Source organism: Sinocyclocheilus anshuiensis, unplaced genomic scaffold, assembly GCF_001515605.1.
Source record: "Sinocyclocheilus anshuiensis isolate Anshui unplaced genomic scaffold, SAMN03320099.WGS_v1.1 scaffold659, whole genome shotgun sequence".
NCBI lineage: Eukaryota > Metazoa > Chordata > Actinopteri > Cypriniformes > Cyprinidae > Sinocyclocheilus > Sinocyclocheilus anshuiensis.
This window is the reverse complement of record NW_015549698.1, coordinates 409,783-434,159: the sequence shown is the minus strand read 5'-3', so window position 1 is coordinate 434,159 and position 24,377 is coordinate 409,783. Positions and strand designations below refer to the sequence as shown.

The following is a 24,377-nucleotide window of genomic DNA, read 5'->3' as shown; positions in this document are numbered from 1 at the left end:
GAAAATTATGTTTTTTTTAACCTAAAACCGCATAAACATATTGCATTACACCAAATACACAAAATAATGTTCTTTTTAGCAACGTCATATGACCCCTTTAAACCGTGCAAGTCAATACACCAGGAAAAAAAAATTGTAGGCCGTCATAATCTTTAATCAAAAACTGAAAATTTGTTTCCGCTTTGGATTGACGTTCTTGCTCTGATGACGTCAGTTTGACAGCTTGGGGAGGATCCTCTTGTTAAGTCATGATGTAAGGACTGCTGTTTCCAGGTCCATGCCTCTACTCATTTCACTTGAGAATACTACTATCTCAACAGCCATTTATGAGCACTATTTAATTAATATTACATATTTAAACTAAGCATTTAAAAATTTGCTGTGCACACTACAGTCTCCGTGCTCACAGTGTCTCAGACACTAATATTTTAGCTGAATCACTGTCTGGCCATCTGGGATTTCAGTATGGAGATAAAGGTTAGGGTTATAATTTTTCAGCATTACATGACATCTTGGGTGTATATTAGCACAGTCTGTTGTTTTCTTGGGGCGTCTGGCAGAGCATTAGGACCCAGAAGCGGTGAAGAGTGATGTCAAACGTAACAAGCAGATATTCTTAACCACTCCTATCCAACCGTGAATCTGCTATGAGCAAGAGGTGGAGTGGAGGTGCACCACAATAAAACCTCGCCCTTTATTCAATATTTCGTTTCACTCGGAAGTACATCACAACACTGAAGTCAGCTGCAACTGCCGGTTCATGGGTACTTTAATATTTATATTTTTCAAGGTATTGAAGTTAGACATTTCTGTATCGTGACCACTAATTCACGTACTTTGTCAATAAGATAAAAGTGAGTTTTGTTCAAAGTAGCTATTATCCACATAGATCTTTGATATAAATGAATATTTTTTTGGTAATTCATGAAGTATCGCTGGCTAAAAAGTAACTAGTACTCTGAGTAGTTTTTGAGAAGAGTATTTTGTATTTTTGGCACCAGTACTTTTACTTGTAATTGAGTATTATTTCAGCAATGTAACAGTACTTGTACTTAATGTCACGATCTGTGATGGCGAGGAGCGCGGAGCGAGGAGACATGGAAGACAAAAACAGTCTTTAATCCAAGAAATAACAGGGGAATAACACACAATCCAACAAGTAGACCCGACAAACACTAACTGAATGGACTGGGGCTTTTAAACACAGGATAACGAGGGACTAAGGAGACACACCTGGAATCAAATTAGCAAATCAACATGAGGGAAGAAACTGGGTCACAGGGAGCAAAACACACACACACAGGCCCATAATCCTAACATATCACCCCCCTCCCGGAAGGTGCGTCCTCGCACCGTCGAACAACAGGAGGACGGACACCCGGGACGGGGCCGGCAGACAGAGTCCAGGGAGGAGACAGGAGGGATTTGGAGCAGGAGGAGTCCAGCTGGACCCAGGCCACAGCCATAATGATGGCCCACGGTGGAGCCGACGGAGGGAGGAGCCATGGAGGAGGAATGGCCGCCGACTCCAGGGGCCCGACCAGTGGAGGTGTAGCAGGTGGTGGAGGAGCCCGAGGCGGAGACAGAGAGGCGATGAGCCAGGGCGACGGGGAGGATCCGGAGGTCCTAGGCGGAGCCGATGGCGCCGGCGACCGACGCGAAGATGTGGATCCGGGAGGCCACGGTGGAGCCGGAGCGACAGACGACTGAGGTGGAGCCAAGGGGATGAAGGAGCCTGACGGAGCCGGAGAGACGGAGGGACAAGGAGAAGCCAGAGGAGTGGAGTCCCGAGGCGCAGGATGGTCGATGCCAGACCAAGGCGGAGCCGGAGGGACGAGGGAGCCCGGTGGAGCTAGTGGACTGCCGGGCCACGGCGGAGAGGAGGGAGCTAGGAGCAATGGTGGAGCCGACGGGTCCACGAGCCGAGGCGGAGTCCGGGACTTAGAGGCTGGAGGCGGAGTCAAGGGAAACTCAGTGTGGCTGTTTAGCAGTCTTATCACTTACAGGAAGTAAATGTTTCTAAAGTGTGTTTATTCTGCATGGAATGCTTCTGTACTAATTCCCACACAGTCAAAAATGTATCGGCTATTGAGTGAGGTAGCTGAGGTCACTGAGAATATACCTGACCTCACTAAGACATACACTTGGGGCAGATTTGTGATCTGATCTTTTTTGGCAAAAATCTCCCCACTTATTTTGTCACACGCTAGATCACTTTCATGAAAGGCCAAGTGCCACACATAAATACAAAAACTGACAAGCCATGTTATGGCTTATGTTATGCAACTTATGAGCCAACAGGAAGTGATGTAACGAAAAGGATCAACAAAGCAACAGCAATTTCCATTGTAATTTGTGGTTTTGGTTCAATGCAGTGAATTTTGAATCCCTTTGCTTGCTGCACTTCCTCATAACATGTGCAGCATGATAAAATGTTGAGTGACAGAGCGGTGAGTAAACGCAGCTTCTCTGTAGTTCGAAACGCATTCAGGACGGATAGCATTTCCATTACAAATGCAATGTGGTTAGGGCTGTGACGGTTGCTGTGACAACCGCGTCACCGCGGTGGTCGGTTGCCACCAGCAATAGTACACGTGACATCACGCACTCTATAACAAGCATAATACGAAGTTTTGTATACGATAATAAGTAATAAGAGTAATATTACTTAAATTACTGTTAAGTAATAGTTGCAAATTGTTTTATTTAGACTATAAGTCTATGGTAATTCACAAATGATCTCAAACGACATACACAGCATTTCCTTTAGATTAGCAGGTTTGAGCGCAGGAAAATACAGTTTATGCATTCAGCAAATTAATTCTGTGTTGGGCGACGGACCTTGTTGGGAAACCAAATACTACATTGCCGATCTGGAGCCATCTCCATTCATGTCACCCATCCGCATTTGTACAAGTGTCTTCTCAAGTTCCCGTCATCGCAAACGCCTGGCTGGTCAGGTTTGGTGAGGCTTTCTCCAAACTAGCCAAATACAAACGAGATAGCGATAAATGGTAGATGTTAACAAGAAATGTGGGAACGATTCCTATTTCAAAGAGAGGGCGTGCAGACGAGGAGTTAATGCGGCGCTTGCTCGGTGGCGGAACAGTGAACCGTGTCTACACCGGACACGACACCGCCGCATCGCAACAGGTTGAGTCTGTGTCTACAGGACATTTGAACTCTGTGTCAGTACCTCATAAATAGAACGAGGCAGTTTACTGTCGGGGATTTGTCGTGTCGCACCGCATCCAGTGTAGCATTACTGATTATAATGAGTTCTATAGTATTGCATATAGTACTGTAGTGTCGCACCGCGCCACTCGTGTCCGGTAGTTGGTCCATTACCACCGCGGTGGTAAAAATTTGCCACCGTCAAGGCCCTAAGTGTGGTCATATGGGTTTTTGACCACCTCTGTAGGTGTTTTAGGCCCTGTTTACACTTGGTTTTAAGATGCGTTTTGGTCGATCGGATCACAAGTGGGCAATAATAAAGACATACCTGTTAACGCCTGGCATTTTAATCCGTCCCTTTTCGACCTGTTCTGACCAGATTACCCCCCACCCGTGGAGCTGATTACGTCAAGAGGAGGGTAAATGGGCAGATCCCTCTGTCAGCATCAAAACATGAGCGGGAGTTATCGCGCACTAATATTATGCCAAGTATAAACAGGGTCTTAGTCATCTGATTGCAAACCTTTCTACACCCCATTTTCATCTGTAATTAAAACAGTTTGCTTGCTTAATAATAAAGTCTACAGTACATGAATAATGTATTGTACTGCAAGCAAGCATTTGTTTGTGATTTTTATTTGCCATGTAGAATAGGCTGTGACTAATATCTTGTGCATTACAAGCTTGGGATGCTGTTTGAGAAGAGTGTGTATGTGTGTGTGCGTGTGTGTGTGTGTGTGTGTGTGTGTGTATGTGTGTGTGTGTGTGTGTGTGTGTGTATACGTTTAATTATTAAAAATATAAGATTAAGATAAGAACAAAATGCACATTATAAATACAAACCATAAAATATGTCGTTGAAGCACGTCCTAGATAAACATAATCCCCACTTATTAAATTTAAAGATGCACAAAATAAAGATAGCTGCAAACAGAATACTAAACAGTGACATCAACATTAGTTTTAATAAGCATTAAGTTTAGTATCACACCAAACACTACTGCGCTATTGAAACTGTGAGGAGTCATGCATAAGGATTAAGGAAGTAACGACACTTTCAAGCAAAATAATCATATTGATTCAAGCATTTAACAATTACAAGTTAATTACTTGTTAGTAATGAACCCAATATTGCACAATACAAAGGTCTTCACTCAGTCCCAAACACAGTTTGGGGCCAATATGAACTAACACAGTAAGGTGGATATGTACTCTATCAGTTATATTGAGTTATATACGGCCACCTAGTGTCGCAGTTGTGTAATTTAGAGAATAACATATGCTATGTCAAGATCACGAAAAAATATTAAGTTGTGATAATGAGAAAACAACTTTTGTTATGTCGATATCACGAGAAAACAAGAAAGAAAAACAATAATAATCCTTGATCCCTTAGGACTTCCACAGGTAAAGGCATATTATTCATTAAAAAAAAATTTAAGATTTGATAAATTGTTTTGAATTTCCAGGCCTGAAACAGATGGATATAAAGTCCTACCATGTGCTGGCCCGTCATTACTCTTCTTCTTGAACAGTAAGCGAGCGAGCAGCAGCTCTTGTCTGAGGCGCAGCACATCTTCATAAAGACTTCGAGCTGTAGACCTCCAGCCTTCATCCTGCTGTCTGAGTCTGTCAGCCAGAGATTCAGTGAACTGTCTGGCTCCTCCCGATGGGCTGATCTTAATCACAGCCACGGCCACGGCCAGTTTAGAGACTCTCATGTACCAGCTCAGCGCTCCTACAGAGATCATGCAACAGTTCATCGTAAGCAAGAACTAGACCACTTCTGACATCACATCCACACTGGACACAAGCAGCGCAGGAGTAATTTTTTTTTTTTCTGGACTCCTTTTTAATGGTTAAATTAAATTGTATTACTCAAAAAGCATGTTTAATTAATTACAATCATGAAACTAAAATCGTAAAACAATTTAACATCAATTTATTAAAAATTCAACAAAAATTACATGTTTAGGGCCCTATGAAATGTTTTATTTTTTGGAAAATAAAGTTAATTTAATATTACAATTAAAACACTGAAGAAATATTGTATGATTATTCTTTAAAAAGAAGGTTTTAATAATTTTAGTAGTAGTAGTAGCAACCTATTACATACATTCTACTCAACAATAGCAATATATTTCTGCCGCAATGCATTTATATATTTATATTCTTATATTTTATATTATACATAAATATATTTAATATATAAACATATCATATTTTCTTAAATATATACATGCATGTGTTTGTATTTATATAATAAATATACACAGTTGCCGTCGTGTAAATAAGATAAATAACATACGGCTATTTAGTTTGCTTAATAAAAGAACAATGTATAGATCTGTTCTATCGGAAAGGTAACTTTAAATGACTTCTATTGTGATCTGATATATATATATATTGTTGTCCTGAATCTTCTATTATTATTATATTCTATCTATATATCAGTGAATGGTGCACACCTATAGTGTATAGTGCAAGTTCAGTGAATGATTAGGAACACAACTAAGGCTCAGTGGCCTCGGACCTCAATACACTGCAGATATGCGAACTGAATATAAACCTAACAGACCATTCAGATTATTAGGATCAAGTCAGAAATACCAAGGTTTCATTCAAACAGGGGAGTCTGATTTTAGCGTTAATGCAACCCATAGTTAGACGTTTTTATTCTTAACGGTTTGAATTAATTTTAAATCAGTTTTTTATTATTTGCTTTTATTGTTGTGATTATTTTAAATGCTTTTTTATTAAAAAAAAATATGTTAAAAAAAAAAATGTTTTCAAAATGTCTTACCGTTGTGTATGAAATGTGCTAACGTTATATGAATAAACGTGCCTTGCATAAGGCGGCGCCAAAAATATGTACCGTTAGTTCAAACAACTCCAACTCCAGTAAACTGAAAAAGTCGATTAATAAGAAACAACATGTTGACGATTGGAACAGTTCAGTGTAACGGCGCAGATGCAGTCAGTAAATGTCCACAATTAACTATTTTAGCTAATGTGGGACGGTGCTTAAAACGCTTTTGCAGCAACACGTTTGATGCATTTTACCATCCAATAATCACTTTAAAAACTCAATAACAGCTTTGACTGTGCCAACGTTTTGTAGGGTTATCGGCCTAGAATATCATTAACCTATTAACCTGTATAACGTTCCTGAGTGATATTACCTTCACAATCTGAGGCAGATTTGTCCTCCATTCTTCTCCAAACATTAGGATGTCACTCTGAGACGCTTGATACATGTCAAATTAACGTCGAAAAGAGCAATTTTCTAGAAAATCCATTGTTAAATCACTTCTAATTGACGAGAGTGTAATCAAACAGTCAACGTTCAACAGAACAGACACGCCCCCTCGAAATTACTCCGCCCATTCTAATGAATATTCATTACAAAATAAACTGCGGCTATTTAATTGGACAGGCGCGTTGGGTCAAAGCATATTTCACACGTTTTTAGCTTTTCAGTGAACGCAATTTAAAGTGCACAATATAAAGGCTGCTACAGTTTCTCAGTGTTATTATTTAGGTATAAATTACCGTCAAACAACGGTTGCTGTTCCTTTTCTCTACAGTCAAAGCACAACGTTCAGCGCTTTGGGGGTTTAAACGGTAACCTATTATCTTTCAGTAAACAATCCATGCCTAGACCACTAAACCAGACAAGAGAGAAGAGCTGTCAAGTATTGTTATGCTGACATCTATAACTAGACGGCGCTGTTTCCCATGTATGTTAAACGTTCATAGGTCTGTTGAGGGTTACTGTAGTCTAATGTGACTTTAGGTCAAAACCTTATATGACTAAATGCTTAATAAATCATTAGTTAATGTGCATTCAGAAATTACGTGTAACTGCTAACTATAATTGATATATTTTCATATACATTCATATTTTAATGTGCATGCACTGCTAATTTTGTGTTATTTCCACCATTGTTGTTTAGGGGGGAAAATTCAGTTTATTTCACACACGTTTGACTCTATAGGTCTGTGTTTGGTAAAACCATTTTTAGTAGATTTACATGATTCTGTTTTGTGTGTAGCTTTAGCAGTTGTTTGATTGCAGAATATTTGTTGGCAACAGTGAATGATCACACAGCCACACAGTCTGACTACGAAATCATTTTAGAGCAAAAAAAAAAAAAAACGCCTTCATGTATGTTGTCCTCAATATACATCTTGTTTGCATTTTTTCTAAAGGTCATAAAGTGCCATGAGGTCAAAAAGCATGAATAATCGTAAGGATTTATGTTTTTAATTGACACAATTTTTTCTTAATAGACTGAAGCAAAGGCTGCATCTTATCAATAGAATTCATGATGGAACAATGGAATACATAATAACGGAAGTACTTGAGCAATAAAGCACTGACCAGACAGAGAGCAGCTCTCCAGTCTTCAAAACAAGACAGTTCAATCGGATTAGACTTCCTTACAAAATGTCATTAGCCCTTTATCAGGAATTCTGTTTACACAGTGGGATTAAATCAACAGACAGATTTTTGGTTTGTTTGTTTGTTTCATTTTGCTGATGCAGAGAGACAATTGTAAGATTTATGTACTTTGCGTGGACTATAATGATGAAGCACAAATTATTGCGTGATTGCTGTTACACACTTGCTTTAATTTTCAAACAGTCAAGCAGTGTAAAAACTGAGCAATATGTTGACGGAAATGGACACACGAGTATCAGTCAGTGTAACCCTGGAGTCTGGGTCAGAGTCGCGTTGACATCCTCAGCATCTCATGACGTACACTGTTAAAAAAATTACGGTAAAAACCCGGCAGCTGTGGTTGCTGGAATTTTACCGTAAAAAATACGGTAGCAACATTTTAGGTTTTACTGATTTAACTTAAATTTACTGAAATAATGTTAATATATCAACCTATTGAAGTACTGAAATCTGTTTTGTACCTTTGTAATACACTGATAACCACCAAATGCAGGAGGTGATGAGAAAGTCACATGATGAACCAAAGCCCATCACAAGAAGCTTTTAAATAATAACATATATAGAAGGTGCACAGTGTCATTCACACAAACACTAAACTCCATAATGGTAACACATATGAAACTAAAATAATGCAATAAACATTCATTTAACAACATTAGGTGTAACATACAACCCTAATATACAAAACTGATAAGAAAAAACTAAGAAGAAACATAGTTATTTCAACAAAAAAACATCAAATTTGAAATGTAACGCAGGGAATTCTGGGAATGTCAATTTACGGTTATTCACTGTAAATTATGCGGTCTTTTTCACTTCCAAAAACAGTATACTACCGTAAAATTACTTATAATGTCCAATACAGTTTTTCACCTTATATAGTAGGAGAATTTCCCATTAACCATTTAACAGGTTTTTACTGTAGCATTTTTACAGTCTTTTACCGTTAAATTCACGGTCATTTTTTACAGTGTAAGCTCTCTGTCGTCATTTAAAGTGTTCCTGTAAATACAATCCAGCCTGCACCTCTGATCAGAGTGTCATCTAAAGATGAAATAAAATATCAAATAAAATGGACTCAAACTGGGATGCAAAGGACTGCATTTTTTCTTAAACAACACAAACCGTTTACCGACCTCACAATTTTACCGTGATCAAACAGGTGCATATACACAAACTATATTACGTATTACAAATATTACTTAAAATATTATATAAAATTATATTACAGCATTGCTATTTAAAGACTGAAAAGATTAAAGAAAGTATTCCTTGGCCATGAAAATTGGATTGATTTGTGGACTGATAAAAAAAAAAACAAAAAAAAAACAGCAGTGAATTAGCATGCACTTCATCAGATGCCAAGGCTTTAGTATTTATAGACTAAGTCTTTGGACCGTCAATGGAAGTGGTGATTACTCTCCTCCACTCGTACCTATCATGGCGGTCATAGTTCGAAAGCAGTAAGACTCAACAGGCTTTAAATAGCATGCATTTTTGAGAAAGGACACCCACTTTAAACCCAGCAATAAGGTCAGAAATCATTGGCAGCTCTGTCCACACATGCACTCACATGGGAGGCCTGACTGCATGCAACAGAACCGGGGTGAGCCCTGCTTCTTCCCGAGGTCAGCGACGGGTCGGCAGCCCAAGATGAATTGGGGGATTGAGCTGGCACTGCAGGTGACAGATGCTTGAATGGAAAAGCCACTAATTGGATGAGGTGGGGATTATGTCTGAGAATCAGATAATCAGATTATTCCAGAAACAGATCTCGCTTTTTTAACTCATTCACCGTAATCTGTCACACAATGTCATGCCTCTACACCAAGACTGCACCTTAGTAGTCTTAGTATCGTTTATCAGTACCCCGCTCTCTCTTGCGTTCTGCTTTTTACATTTACAGTTTTGTCTTCTGTCCGACACGAAAATCGGTTTTCATTTCCAGTTTCCTGCATTTCCATTTTCCATTTGCATTTTCAGGTCTCAGTGCTTGCCTACAAGGTCAGGGACCATGATGCCGTTTCCTGCTTTTCGAAAAAGGACTTAGCACCTGAAGTCTTGTGCTGTCTCAATACAGCATGGGGTTAGATGTAAGACTTGAAGTCAGCATGTCTTTGAAATGTGGGCATCTCTTCACACTGCTCTTCTTCATTGTGTCCGTCACAGGAATTCAAGGTAACAAAGTTAACGTTTATCACAAGATGTAGATGAGACGGTCATTTTGGTTTAAATTTGTAAATGGCTGATTTCTACAGTGTAGTGTTACAGTTAAGAATGAGGACGCTCTTTTGGGCATATATTGTGATTAGTATTGTGACCTATCAAAGAAATATGAAATATTTCTATAGTTCTATAGTGGACACACCAATATATTTTTTCAATGTGTAGAAGGTTCCAAAATGTTGTTTTGATGGATAACATGTAATTGTGTTTTAAGTTGTTTTCATTTACTGTAAGTGTAAAACACCGACGAGTTTCAAATATAGCCACGCAAACGACTATAGAAGTGAAGAGAACTGGAGAGTGGAGAAAATTACCATAAATTTGAAAGATTAGATCATGTGGGCATCATTTACTCTTTTTTTCCCAGTAGTGCCCTCTACCACCAAATAACAACACAATTTGTGTCCTCAGATTGGCCTGAGCTAAATTGTGTAAAATAAAAAAAATAAAAAATTGACCTATAAGGCAAATGCAAAAAAAATGGAATTTTTTGGAATTCCAGAATTATTTTCAGAATGTACATTTGCTTGCTCTTTTCACTAAAACATTTAATGACCTTCAAGCAGGAGTGAAGAAACTAATCTGTTAGCGTTGCATAATACCCTATTTTTGGCAAAAGACTGTGAATTGAAAGCCCATAGGACTTTTGAGAGCTGTGAAATATCAACCGCCTAAAGAATATTTTAGCACAAATATGGCAAACTACAAAAGTTACTAACCTTTTATTTTTGACGAATTAATATTTGTTGTTGTTCTCACAGACCGAAGCAGGCTAAATCCATCAGAGACCCTTCACACTATCAGCTTAACAAACCTGCCAAACCCACCAAAGCAGAATTCAGGGATCAGGACTATATTTGAAATGGAAAAGCATCGCATCAAGAGGTCAGACTTCTTCCACTCAGAGGTGAAAGTATGTCCGCAGGAGACGATGAGGGAAGTCATAGCAAGCCACCAAACATACTACACACTGAGAGGTAACTCATGGCTGTAAAACATAGGAATATTTTCTGTGTTAGAAAGTTTAACCACCCAAACGCTCCAATGGCTCTGTTTAGTGCAGTGGCTCTCAACCCAATTCCTGGAAGCTGCCCTCGAAACTCATACATTTTGTATGTCCCCTTAATCAAACAAACCCGATTCAGGTCATCAGCTCATTAGTAAAGACTCCAAGACTTGAAATGGGTGTGTCAGATAAAGGAGACTACCGACTTGTGAATTTAAATTCAAATGTAGGTCAGTTAATTAATTATTTAATATTAGCTTTCTATTTTTTTCTTCTTCTATTCTATCTACTTGTTTTTCTGTGTGTGTGTGTGTGTGTGTGTATATATATATATATATATATATATATATATATATATGCACCTTGCTACATGTACTGCGTTAGGCTAACGGCTAACTTGTCATTTGCACTTATATATTGTTGCTCTTTTGTTAGTTTTGACTGCTTTTATTGTCCTCATTTGTAAGTCGCTTTGGATAAAAGCGTCTGGTAAATGACTAAATGTAAATGTAAATGTAATTAAATCATGCTTTTAGATTAAACATGAAAATAGATGAGTTAAATGTTTTAAGATTATTAAATATAAAATATTTGCCTGTAGCATGTGCTAGTAGTAGTACTGCTGGCCTTGTCTTTAATGGTGTTTTTCACTTACATTAGATATTTCATACCAGTTGAGCTTTGATTTTTTAAATACATTTGCCATTAACAAAGAACAAACAAAAGCGTCGTTGTCAGTTTCCCTTTTCAGTGAAAGTGAGAAAATAAATATTTAGGTTATGTGCTCCAAAAACTGGACATACCCGTATCAAACGGATAATAGCTATGTTTCCATCCACCTATTTTTATGCGCATTTTGGATTATCGCATAAAAAACCGCTGGATGGAAACACCAAGATGCGCATACATTCTAAAAATGTGCATAAAAAACGTATGCGCACAACTGAGTAGGATAAACTTTTTATCCGATAAGAAAAAATGTGCATAAACTATGATGGAAACACATTAAATTCCGAATAAATTCCACCATGCGCATTGAAAAAGTCATGTGACTTTGCGCTATGAGACGGGATAACTTGACTAACCAGCAGACCGATCTCGCTCACAGCATCTATATGTTATTTTGGTCGTTCTGAAATGCCTGAGGAAAGTCTGTCATCAAAGCATTTCTGTATAATTGTCTTACACGACTGCGTTCCCAAACAGCAGCATCCACCTCTAAAAGCAATGACCGCATTTATTGTGTTTCGTCTGCTCTCTCTGAAGCTCGTCATTTATTACATATGAAAATTATTATATTCACTGGTTTCTCCTAGTTTTCTTAGTGATATTTAGTGCCAGTTTTTCAGGAAGTGACAATTTTGTTCTCTTTCACTCGTTGGATGGAAACAGTGCTTTATTCCCAAATGTTTTATGCGATATTCCAGTTTTGCGCATAAGTTAAATTCGCATCTTTGGATGGAAACATAGCTAGTAATTTGAAGTGACAATTTGGGAATAGGTAGCATAGACATAGACAGACCAAAAACTTGCAAGCCATTTTATTTCACATTGTAAGTACATCATGAAAGTAACCACAATAAAATACATGCCTTCCTACCATATAGTATGAAAAAACAGTACATCAAACAAGTGGTATGTTCAAATTTGCAGTACAACTATGCTCGAATTACATAAACGTATTCAATGACATGCTCTTTTCAAGTGTAGGTGCTAGAGAGAGAGAGAAAAAAAGATTACAAAAAAAAAAAAACTTTCTAAAATTAAGTGGTAAACCCTGTCAAATGCTTCTGTAATGTGGGAGTCATGACACCAGATTTGTGGATCCAAATGCTAGCTTTATTAAAAAGAGTGTGGTCAGAAATCACCAGCAAACAATAACATCCAAGAATAATCCAAGAGAGTAATCCAATGAACAGGCGCAAGGTCAGGGCAGGCAGCAAACAATCAAAACACGGAAACAGTCTAAGATCAAAAACACATAGGCAAAGCAAGGTGGAGCTCATGGGCACTCCAGCTGGTGATCGTGACAGGTTTATTAATTATAAATAAATAAACAGTTAGTCATGAAATAGATCCATCTATGAGAAGTGTATTTAAATTTAGAGAAATATACCAAGGCAGTTGAAGGCAGAAAATATAATCTACAGAGAATAAACGGGTATAATTAATCAAAATAAGACAAGTAATTGTTTATGAAATATGAATTAATGAAATACCTCTGTTGTATGACTTCAGTTTTATTTCATTGCAATTTAGCAAAACAGAAAAATATATTTTACTACAAAACAGATCCAGAAAGACTGTAATGTATGCTGTGAATTTTCTCATCTGAACACTTATTTGTTGACCTTGTCAGTTTGCCAGGAGGCTGTATGGGAGGCTTTCCGGATCTTTCTGGACAGAATTCCCAGCAGCTCAGAGTACCAGAAATGGGTCCACAAATGCCAGCATGACTCTATGTGTATCTCAGATCTCGCCATGGATTTCAGCAATTCACAGGAACACATAGACATGGTCTACAGGGTAAACTAATCAAAAATTCACACAATACTGTACATTCAAAAGATGTCATAATACTTTTTTGTGAATACAGTGTAAATGTGTTTTGTTTGTATAAATTATATTAAATCAAATGTCTGATTTATGTAAATGTTGCTATTTTTAGGTTACCATTTTTTTTCAGTGTCTATGGGTGATTGTGAAATAAGAGCTGCCCTGAATATCTCATCTTAATTCAAACTCTGTTTTTAGTCAGATGGCCAAAAATTAGAGGAATAGTTCACCCCAAAATGAAAATTTGCTGAAAATGTACTCACCCTCAGGACATCCAAGATGTAAAGGAGTTTGTTTTGTCATCGGAACTGGTTTGGAGAAATTTAAAGTTACATCGCTTGCTCACCAATGGATCTTCTGCAGTGAATGGGTGCCGTCAGAATGAGAGCAGCTGATAAAACATCACAATAATCCATTACAGTAAAGTAATCCATACAACCATCAATTACATGTTTACATGTCTGAATGCAACAAATCCATCATTAATGCATTCTGGCCAAAATATGGGTGCAAACTTCCACCAGAGAAGGAGTCCATCCCCTGTTGTTTCTCACTTCAAACTAATTTATTAAGAACTGTTTTGGATTGTTTTCACTTGTAAACGGTACTTGATCTGTGCAGATTTATCTCCTGATTCAGATGAGACAACGTTTTCACAGGAGAAAGCAATATTATTGACAGAGTGCTCATATTTTAGCTGGAAGCAACAGTTTGAAGTTAAAAACATCTTGATGGATTTGTTAATTGCAAACACATCTTTTTGCTTCTCAAGATGTTAACTGATGGACTGGAGTGGTGTGGATTGCTTGTGGATTATTGTGATGTTTTTATCAGCTGTTTGGACTCTCATTCTGACGGCACCCATTCACTACAGAGCATCCATTGGTGAGCAAGTGATATCTCCAAATCTTTTGCTGTTGTATAAGCGCTATAGAAATAAAGGTGACTTAAAGATGACTGTTCTGATGAAGAAACAAACCCATCTTCATCTTGGATGGCCTGAGGGTGAGTACATTTTTATTTTGGGCTGAACTATTCCTTTAAATGTTTAAGTTAAATTTGTTTTGTAATATGTTTGTTTTTCCTTTACAGAGGGTGAATATGAATAGTGAAAAATTAGAACGGTGAGACTGCACTTGAAATCACGACTATTATTTAATATTCTAGAAACATCTTCAAATCATCTATAACAAAAATGGTGAACCATGGTTATTTTAATATCATGATACATAATCATTTTGAATTCATAGAAATATGACTGAAGAGCCAACAACTGATGAAGCACCAAGAACGGAAGGTATAGTTGAATTGTTTTTAGTATTCAATGAGATGCTATCATCATTTTGGAAAGTTCAGCTAAGCTCAATCTCTGTTGTTCAGGCTCAGAAGAAGTCCTGACTGAAGCAGCAGTAGAAGAATTTGTTCCCCCAGATCTGTCTAGCACTGTCAGTACTACAACAGGCACCTCTTCTGCCTCACAGGTCTGGAGCACAATTTACATAACATACTACATGTACTTTCAAAACGGGCAGTAGTGGTTGATAGAAATTAATTTTTAAAATATAGTGACAACTTATTGCTTACAGTATATGCAGCCTTTGCTCTGCTTTCATTTTAGGCCACGACCACCAGGTCAATAAGCCTTGGCTTACTTTTATCTACAGGAATTTACAAATGAATAATAAAATGATTAGTAAAGTTCAACTGGAACACAGGGGACAAAACAATGAACCTTAATGCACCTCAGTGAGTAGTGACTTGAATGACTTAGACACACCTCCTCTTCAGGAAACAATAGAACTTGCAATCATAATGTCACCATAGGCTAACGATGCTTTTGTAATAATGCTTAGCCTAACCATGCATCTTAGGTTGTCATTGTAAATGAAAGCATAACTAAGTGAACACAACTTGAGGGGTTTTGACGGAAAGAAACAAGTTGGTGTTTTTCAACTGCTGTAGAATGAAATGTTGTTTGTTTTTAGCAGGGGAGTAACCCAAGCCTGCTTAAATACAAAAGGAAACCTTTCAGTAGTGAGAGATGTGTTGTTGATGTGAGTGAGAGTCAGAACTAGAAGATGAGGAACAGGAAGGTGGTGGCGGAGGATGGGGTAAAGAGAAGGATGCTCTGAACAGTTTGTAGGTGTTTAGTGGAAGGAAGGGATGATGGTATTTTTTTTTAGAATTTTTATTGTAGCACTTGCATGAATTCTTCAGTTAAAATGTTTAAAATAAAAGATTTAACCCGGAAAGTTGTTTAAACCGTTTGGGGAATTCTGCATGTTTTTTGCACTAATTATTAAATAGCTCTTGTAATACATTTGTAGGAGTTGGATCTTCACAATGTGGTTCCTGAGCAGCCAGTACATCAGGTCATAGAGTTCAGCGTTATACTAATGGACTATGGGTATCAGGAGATACTGAGAGACACCGATTCACCTCAGTACCATGACCTGTCAAGGCATCTTCAGGATCAGGTGTGTGAAAATAACCAAACAATGATCCAAAATTTAGTGTTTTTGAGGAATCAAAGTGTGCACATAAAAACACATACTGTGATTGTCTGCGGATTTCCTTTCATAAATATATGTAATTTGGGCATTTCTCCATTTGCATGCTAATTTGTTCCTGCAAGCCTTAAAATCATTGGAGAAATGATCATTGCAAGAGTAAATTAACATGATTACAAGGCTGATAAAGAGTCAAAACAGTGTCTATTTCCTTATAGCCACCCACAACACAAAACAATGACTCTCCTTATGCATTCTTATGCAAAGCATGCTGGGAACTAGATAAAAAAAATCAATTAACACAGAGTTTATACAATATTAAGCTGATGTAATAAACATTAACAATGTTTGCAACCTAAAATGTTTAGTTAAATCAATAAATTAGAATAGAACGTCCAACCATGGATGTATTTAAATTGTAAGTCCCTTGAATTTTATTTTATTAGAGGGCAGGAGGCTCAGATTATTCAACAGAGCCACACTGTGTGCAGTGCAATTTGTCTAAGCATTAATGATAGGGAAAGCTCCTTATACTGGAGAGCAGCCACGTAAGAAGTGTTTCTTGGAGGTTATAGTACATTGAAGAACGATCATATTACTTTTTACATACGCCATGTGACCTGTAAATGCGAAAAAAACCGAATTATTACTTTTTCGCATTGCCTGAAAAACCACCTCATACGAGCATAAAAACTTTTTGGCGATATATGGGCATTTTTGCGAAATTGACACGTTTCCATTAGGCGTATTTTCAATTCGCAATTTCAATTTGCGCAATTTGAAGGGTAATGGAAAGGCGCCTAATGATTGTGCAGTTCTGGTTAATACATTTGCCTATAGCTACACCCATATATGATGGGCAACATTAGATATTAAAGTGCATGCTTGTTTGTTTTTTGCAGATGCAACATGCTTTTAATGACCTACCTGGATTTATGGATGTCCAAGTGTTAAGTATTAGGTAGGCGTACTCTTTTAATATGACTTTAATTATAGCAGCAGTGACCAACTGATCAGCTGAGCTCTGAATTACTGCTGTGAAAATAGGAATTTACATTCACACTGAAATATAAGCCTATCTGTGTTTGTATCCTGTTTCCGTTAACTTTCACATTTCACTAGTGAGCTGTTTGTGCATGTCTGATTACTTGTTGCATTTGATTATTTTCTGTTTTCTGTCATACATGCAAGTGAGGCAGAAGCACCTAAAGGGTAAAAGTTACATAATGTGTTTTTGTGTGTTGTATAATGTGTGTAGTCTTTGTGTACATCAGCTTTCGTTTCTATTGCTTCGATAAAACGTCTGCTACACGAATAAATATAAATGCACATTGCTTCTATTTATCCAGAGCTGGAGGACTATCTGCAGTTTACTCAGCTGTATTTGAGACTACCTTACCTTCCAGTGCTGATGGAAATCTGGACATTGGCACGGCTGTTTCATCTACAGGACCAAGTCTGAAGGATATGATAGTTAAAGCACTGAGCAAAAAGGCATCTCTTCTTGATCTTAATTCACTGACCTTTGAGACAGGTAAATGTATATAATTATAAATATGTATTTCCATTTACAATTTATTTAAAAAGAATCTTGTTTGATTATCTTGTATAAGTTCATCACAGTATTTATAAGTTGTGTAAACATTTTCTCGCATCAGACAAAGACCAGCCTTCAACGAGAATGCCTGTGACTGTTTCTGAAGACATTATAACTGAGGTGACTAATGCATTACAATTACGCAATTAGGAACAAGAGACCATTCTATATTGTCAATATAGTCATGGCTAAAGGGGCACAGCTCACAGAGAAATGCCTGTGATGCCTTCCATACTGACACACAGCACAGATTTATTGCTTCTTTGTTCCCAAATTAAAATAAATATATGACAACTTTTAATGACGATATTACAGTGTCATCCACTAGAAGATATATTTGTAAACTATATACGTGTAAACTAAGGGTTAATAGTAATATATGCAGCAGCTGGGGAAGATTTCATACCTGCTAGTGTATTGTATATTGCAGTGCCGTATCAGCCAATCAGCATCCAGGACCAGAACTATATGTTTTAAGTCTTTTGTGCTCTGTGTTACTTATTTTATATGTTTATGAAACAGAGATAGGGTTAACATAACATCTTTGAATGCAATAACATAATTGTACACCTGTTCATTTGCAGTCCTTTGATCAAGATTCATATGGTGACCTCAGTTTTCCAACAAAAGGACCAAAGATTGAAGTTCAAATTTCATCAGATGATGATGAGACCATTGTAGAACCAACTTTGGACACAGACAGCACCACGACAACAACAAAATCAGAATCAGAAACAGTTGAGCCTGAGAGTGACGCAGTCATTATACACCAGCTTAAAACTATTCAAGGGGAAACTGGTGAACTCATAACAGAGATTTTTCAAGTTCCACCAGTAGAGGAAGCTCCTAGTGAGGATGACAGCAAGCCAGTTGTTATTGCTGAAAAAGACTACAATTCGGCTCCAACATCTTCAGCTACTGCCTCAGCATTACCCCCGAGTGAAGAACAGCCTAAGACTACAGAGAAACCTACACCAGATAGTGACTTTAGTCTAAACACGATACCAGAAGATAACATCCCATTTCACCCGGTAACCACCACCCACATTTTGTTCACCACTGCAACAACCGTTAGTCCTAGGTCTGAACAACCAAAGTTGGCTGTCACAACTGACTTTAGCATCACCCTGCAACCTTCAACTGAACCAATTGATCCAATAACTGAAGTGACAGATTCTAATGAAATTCCAGAGGTGCCTCAACCAGTGGACACTGGAACTGTAGTAAAGGAAGAAGAGACCAAAGTGGTGATGCCTGAACCAAACGAAGAGACCAAGTCTGAGGTTGATTTACCCAAGGTAAAGGTTGTGACAACAGAAACTGTAGAAGTATCTGGACCTGAGAAAGCTACCAATGTAACTGGAGATGCTGTCGTTTTAGAAGACCAGGTATTACGACCTGAAGAAGTAGATGCTGTCATTTTAGAAGACCAGGTATTACGACCTGAAGAAGTAGATGCTGTCGTTTTAGAAGACCAGGTATTACGACCTGAAGAAGTAGATGCTGTTGTTTTAGAAGACCAGGTATTACAGCCTGAAGAAGTGACTGTAGTAACAGAAATGCATGCTGAGTATGGCACATTAGAGCCTGTGGGAACAGTTGTGCTACCAGAACCAGAGGATGAGATTGAAACATCAACTAACCAGGATGAAGTATCAGAACCCGAGGAAAAAGCTTTAGAGCCAGATCCAGAGGTCATTATAGAATCGAAAGAAGATGTTGAGGAGCATAAAACTGATGAGGAGATTAAAGTGAAACAAGTGGATGACGTTCAGGCAACCAGAAGGCCAGAAACTGAGACAGGACAACCTAAGGAGGAACTTCATTTAACAGAAAAGGGTGAGGTGGTGAAACCTGAAAGAGAAGCTGATGAATCAGAACCTGCTGAAGTTACAGAATATGAAGGCAGCGTCAAAACTGAACAGCCTGCTGTGGAGATCGCGATTGAGGTCCCCAAAACCACTGAAGGTTCAACCAAACCTCCTGCAGAGATGATTAAGATTAAACCACCTGAGATTTCTGTCACAGAAACTTACCTTGTTGAGAATGTTGACTATTACCAACCCAAAGAAGGTGCTAATTTGCCTTTTGTGCCAGTTGACAGGGTTCAACCAGGCACAGACATTGGTAAACCTGAACATGTGGAAGACTTTGGGGTGGAGGATCAACTCTCCAAACCAGAGGTTATTGAGGGAGTTTTTGAGATACCAGATCTGGTTACAGAGGGAAAAACCCTAAGACCAGAAGTGTCTGATGTTTTCACTACTGTATCAAGTGCCTCAGAATCTCTACCTGAAGTGATCACAGAATCAGCTTCGAAGAAAGATAAGGACTTACCATCTGTTGTTGGGGATACTAAGGAGCCACAGTTTGAAGAGATGGGTGAGAGATCTACGCTGTTTCTCAATAAAAACGTTTTAGAATTAACATGGAAAATGTTCACAAAATGAGTTTTAGCAGTCATCTGAAACACTTAACTATTTTGCACTTCAAATATAATTTACAACCTAACTTTAATGATTTCCCAGAGGAAGACCAAGAAGAAGAGACTGCATCACAACCCACGGAGACACTCGCAACTGATCTACCTTTGACAACACTTTTTGAAGTAGTGCTAACAGATGAATCGGTCGTTACGCCAACCCCTTTGGAAAAGGATTATGATTCACCAACTGAAAAAGTACAATCAACTGTTGCCCAGGAGTTACCATCTGTTGTTGGAGATACCAAGGAGCCAAAGCTCACAGAGATGGGTAAGAGATCCATGCCATCTGTGTTTCTCAATAAAATTGTTTTGTCAAAGAGATGTTCAGAGAGATGCTCCCAATCATAGCTCTCATTACAGAACATTACAGGCTGTCTAATTTAAATTTGATCGTGGAGTTGAGGCAGAATAAAAGGCTAAAAGAAAATAAGACACCTGAGTGCAGAAGTGACAGCAGTTGTTTAAGGTGAACATCTTTTATCTCATGTATAAGAGAATATTTGAGGGGATATGACTGCTGAACTGTCACACATTAACTATTTTGCACTTCAGATGTAATTTATATCATCATTAATGATTTCCCAGAGGAAGACCCTCCGACAGAAGATCTCCTTGTAGAACAAGAAGAAGAGACTGCATCACAACCCATGGAGACACTCGCAACTGATCTACCTTTGACAACTTCACCTGCAGACCTTAACAGTTTTGAAGTAGTGCTAACAGCTGTATCTGTCGTTACGCCAACACCTTTAGAAAAGCATTATGATTCACCAACTGAAAAAGTACAATCAACTGTTGCCCAGGAGTTACCATCTGTTGTTGGAGATACCGAGGAGCCAAAGCTCACAGAGATGGGTAAGAGATCCATGCCATCTGTGTTTCTCAATAAAACTGTTTGGTCAAAGAGATGTTCAGAAATATTTTGAAAATTGTAACAAGATAGCCAAGTTTTAGCTATCATCTGAAACCCACTTATACAGTTCCCAATCCAAGATCTGAGTACAGAATTTGATACTGGAGTTGAGGCAGGATAAAAGTCAAAAAGAAAACAAGACCCCAAGTGCAGAAGTGAAAGCAGTTGTACCTCATCTACTGGGGGAAAGAGAAATTAAGATTATTACTGAACAGCCACACTGATCCACAAAATTAACTATTTCAGTGTGCAACTATTTCACCATTTAAAATGTAGTTTATAATCTATCATTAATGATTTCCCAGAGGAAGACACTCCGACAGAAGATCTCCTTGTAGAAGAAGAGACTGCATCACAACCCATGGAGACACACGCAACTCATCTACCTTTGACAACTTCACCTGCAGACCTTAACAGTTTTGAAGTAGTGCTAACAGCTGTATCGGTCGTTACGCCAACACCTTTAGAAAAGCATTATGATTCACCAACTGAAAAAATACAATCAACTGTTGCCCAGGATGTTGATTTTACGAAGACAGAAAATGACAAAATGCTGAATGTGGAAACTCAGGAAGTTGTTCTAACAGATGCATCAGTCGTTACTCCAATATTTTTGGAAAAGGATTATGATTCACAGACCGAAAAAGCACAACCAACTGTTGCCGAGGATGTTATATTTGAGTCAGAAAATGACCACGTGCTGGATGTGGAAACTGAAGACCCATTTATTCATTTAAAAGAGTTAGACCAAATAGATGTAGTAAGTACTGAGACCATTGATCTCTTGAGTTATGACAATGGATATTCTTTCCCAAATGAAGGATATCCCTTGGAGACAACAAGAGCGCCATCACTAAAGTATTTCACAACTCCTTCTATGACCACAGCTAACAAAGACAAAGAACTAGTTGTGTTTTTCAGTTTGCGTGTCACAAACATGCTGTTCTCTGAAGATCTTTTCAATAAGAGCTCTGCAGAATACCGATCGTTGGAAAACACATTTGTTGAACTGGTGAGTGCAGCTCTTTCAATTTCTGTTGGCTGGTTTATTAACATCCTCATTAATAGTGGGATATTACAGTAAGAAAACATACAACTCTTTATTTTCTTCATAAAGCGGTTTCTTATAGTGATGAGTGAATGGGTGGACATCAGCATATTGTTTCATCTGAATGCTTTTCACTGCATAGCCTATGCAGTCTTTAAAAACGAGACTATACTTACACTCTGCAGTATGATAATATTTGTGCTTAGATTCCTTCTGCTAACTCCTGCAATTGTCCAGTGGATTTTGAATGGTGGACATACATAAACTATGTTTTTGTCTCCTCTGTGCACAGCTACTCCCATATCTACAGTCTAACCTAACAGGCTTTAAGAAGTTAGAGATTCTAAACTTCAGAAACGGAAGTGTGGTGGTCAATAGCAAGGCAAAATTTGCCAAGTCTGTGCCGTACAACATTACTCAGGCTGTCCAGCACGTCTTGGAGGAGTTTTGTAATGCTGCAGCCCAGCATTTGGACATAAAGGTTGACAGCCATTCCCTAGACATAGAACCAGGTAAGAGTCTTGGGCTTTGCAAGCATCATACATCAGCTGGCTGGTTCATTTCAAAACTGCATCAGTCTGTCTGGACATGGACAGAATTTCTCACAGAAGGTCAAGAACTGCTACAATTGAGATGAGTCCCATTTCTTCTTTCATTTTAGCTGATCAAGGTGACCCTTGCAAGTTTCTTGCCTGCAACGAGTTTTCCAAATGCGTGGTAAACCTCTGGACAAAGGAAGCACAATGTTTATGTGACCCAGGCTACGTGACGGTGGATGGACTGCCATGTCGGAGCCTCTGCGTGGTCCAGCCTGACTTCTGTCTCAATGGAGGAGAGTGTGAGATTGTACCGGGCATGGTGCCGCTTGCAGGTACCTCAGAGAACAAACACATATGTGACCCTGGACCAAAAGTCGCTTAAGTCTTAAGTCACTGGGGTATATTTGTAGACAGCCAACAATACATTGTATGGGTCAAAATGATCGATTATTCTTTTACGCCAAAAATCATTAGGATATTAAGTAAAGATCATGTTCCATGAAGATATTTTGTAAATTTCGTATCGTAAATATATAAAAACTTCATTTTTGATTAGTAATATGCATTGCTAAGGACTTCATTTGGACAACTTAAAAGGAGATTTTCTCAATATTTTGATATTTTTGCACACTCAGTTTCCAGATTTTCAAATAGTTGTATCTCGGCCAAATATTGTCCTATCCTAACAAACCATACATCAATGGAAAGCTTAAGATGATAATTATTTAAAAAAAAAAAAAATTTTAATGGCTGGTTTTGTGGTCCAGGGTCACATATAGCTATGAAAAGTTAGATTCCATGATCTAAATGCAATTCAGTTCTGTTTTGGAATTGAATAGAATGCTTGTCTCTAATGTGAGATCTAGGTTTTTACCTTAACTAGGTAAATCAAGTTTCTGACTATATGCTGGCAAACTTAATATTTTTGCCAGCACTCCAGTATTTTTGGTAATTTCTTAAAAAAAAAAAATCAGGAAATTACTTTGTTCTTTAGAAACATGTAAACACAGGGATGATGTTGTGTAGCTCTGATGGATCTCTTTAGGAATAATCCTCCACTGTGCATGTTATAACTGTCTCTCTCGACCCTTTTAGATGTCCTGTAGGTAAATTCTGGCAATTTATCGGGGAGAGATGTGCAGAGCTGGTCTCCGTGACACTAGACCCCTTTCTTTCCCTAGTGTGCCTCGTGGGCGCGCTCACCTTTCTTTATGCCATCATTTCTCTCTTGTTATACATGTGCAGGAAATGTGTACGGACCAGAAAGACACTAACTCTAGTGTAAGCAGGTCTTTTTTTCGTCAGATTTTCTGACATATTTTGCGGTCAAATAATTTGTTGTGTAATCACAGATAACAAAACATACAGTAAAAAATATCTCTGAAATGCTGATTAGTCAAACATATACAAATTTAAAAAAAATTCTAATTCAAAATTCAAAGTTAAAAAAAAAAAGTTTTTAAGTTTTTAAAGTATTTATTTCTTAAAGGGGTCCTATTATGCTCTTTTACAATGTCTTGAATTTGTTTTGGGGGTGTACTAGAACATGCTCTCATGCTTGGTGGTTTGAAAAACGCATTATTTTTTACATAATTTACATTATGGCATAAACGGCTCGATTAATTCCGGGTTTGATGAAGGCCCGCCTTCCGAAAAACGAAATGCGATGTGATTGGTTAGCTGTCCCAGTGAATTGTGATTGGCGAACAGCTTAGATGGTATTTCAGTAGTGCCCCGCCCCTTGCCAAAGCAGAAAGTTACGTCTGCTCCAGTTTAGTTAAGGATGGCGTCAATATAGCCACATCAATCTGAGCCAGATTCAGACCCCGAGAATATTGAACAAGAGGATCGTGCAGAA

The 24,377-nt window shown here is 38.1% G+C and overlaps 2 protein-coding genes across 2 annotated transcripts in view; one reads left to right on the top strand and one right to left on the bottom strand.

Moving 5' to 3' along the window:
• The window catches only part of mei4 (meiosis-specific, MEI4 homolog (S. cerevisiae)), an 18,383-nt gene extending 11,852 nt beyond the window's left edge, over positions 1-6,531 (bottom strand). Inside the window, exons 1-2 of the mRNA XM_016449842.1 lie at positions 6,357-6,531; positions 4,673-4,912 (exon numbers count right to left, since the gene is read on the bottom strand). Of these exons, the coding sequence (XP_016305328.1) occupies positions 4,673-4,912; positions 6,357-6,387 (271 nt within the window). The 5' untranslated portion in view covers positions 6,388-6,531. The remainder of the gene's footprint in view (positions 1-4,672; positions 4,913-6,356) is intronic.
• A 2,906-nt stretch (positions 6,532-9,437) lies between these two features.
• LOC107660503 (interphotoreceptor matrix proteoglycan 1-like) overlaps positions 9,438-24,377 on the top strand; it is a 17,508-nt gene continuing 2,568 nt past the window's right edge. The window contains 19 exon segments of the mRNA XM_016449816.1: positions 9,438-9,817; positions 10,627-10,842; positions 13,231-13,397; positions 14,520-14,551; positions 14,678-14,724; positions 14,808-14,908; positions 15,755-15,904; positions 16,840-16,898; positions 17,129-17,149; positions 17,287-17,471; positions 17,596-17,654; positions 18,119-19,916; positions 20,063-20,287; positions 20,605-20,874; positions 21,238-21,944; positions 22,273-22,492; positions 22,642-22,830; positions 22,833-22,851; positions 23,615-23,800. Of these exon segments, the coding sequence (XP_016305302.1) occupies positions 9,721-9,817; positions 10,627-10,842; positions 13,231-13,397; positions 14,520-14,551; positions 14,678-14,724; positions 14,808-14,908; positions 15,755-15,904; positions 16,840-16,898; positions 17,129-17,149; positions 17,287-17,471; positions 17,596-17,654; positions 18,119-19,916; positions 20,063-20,287; positions 20,605-20,874; positions 21,238-21,944; positions 22,273-22,492; positions 22,642-22,830; positions 22,833-22,851; positions 23,615-23,800 (4,748 nt within the window). The 5' untranslated portion in view covers positions 9,438-9,720.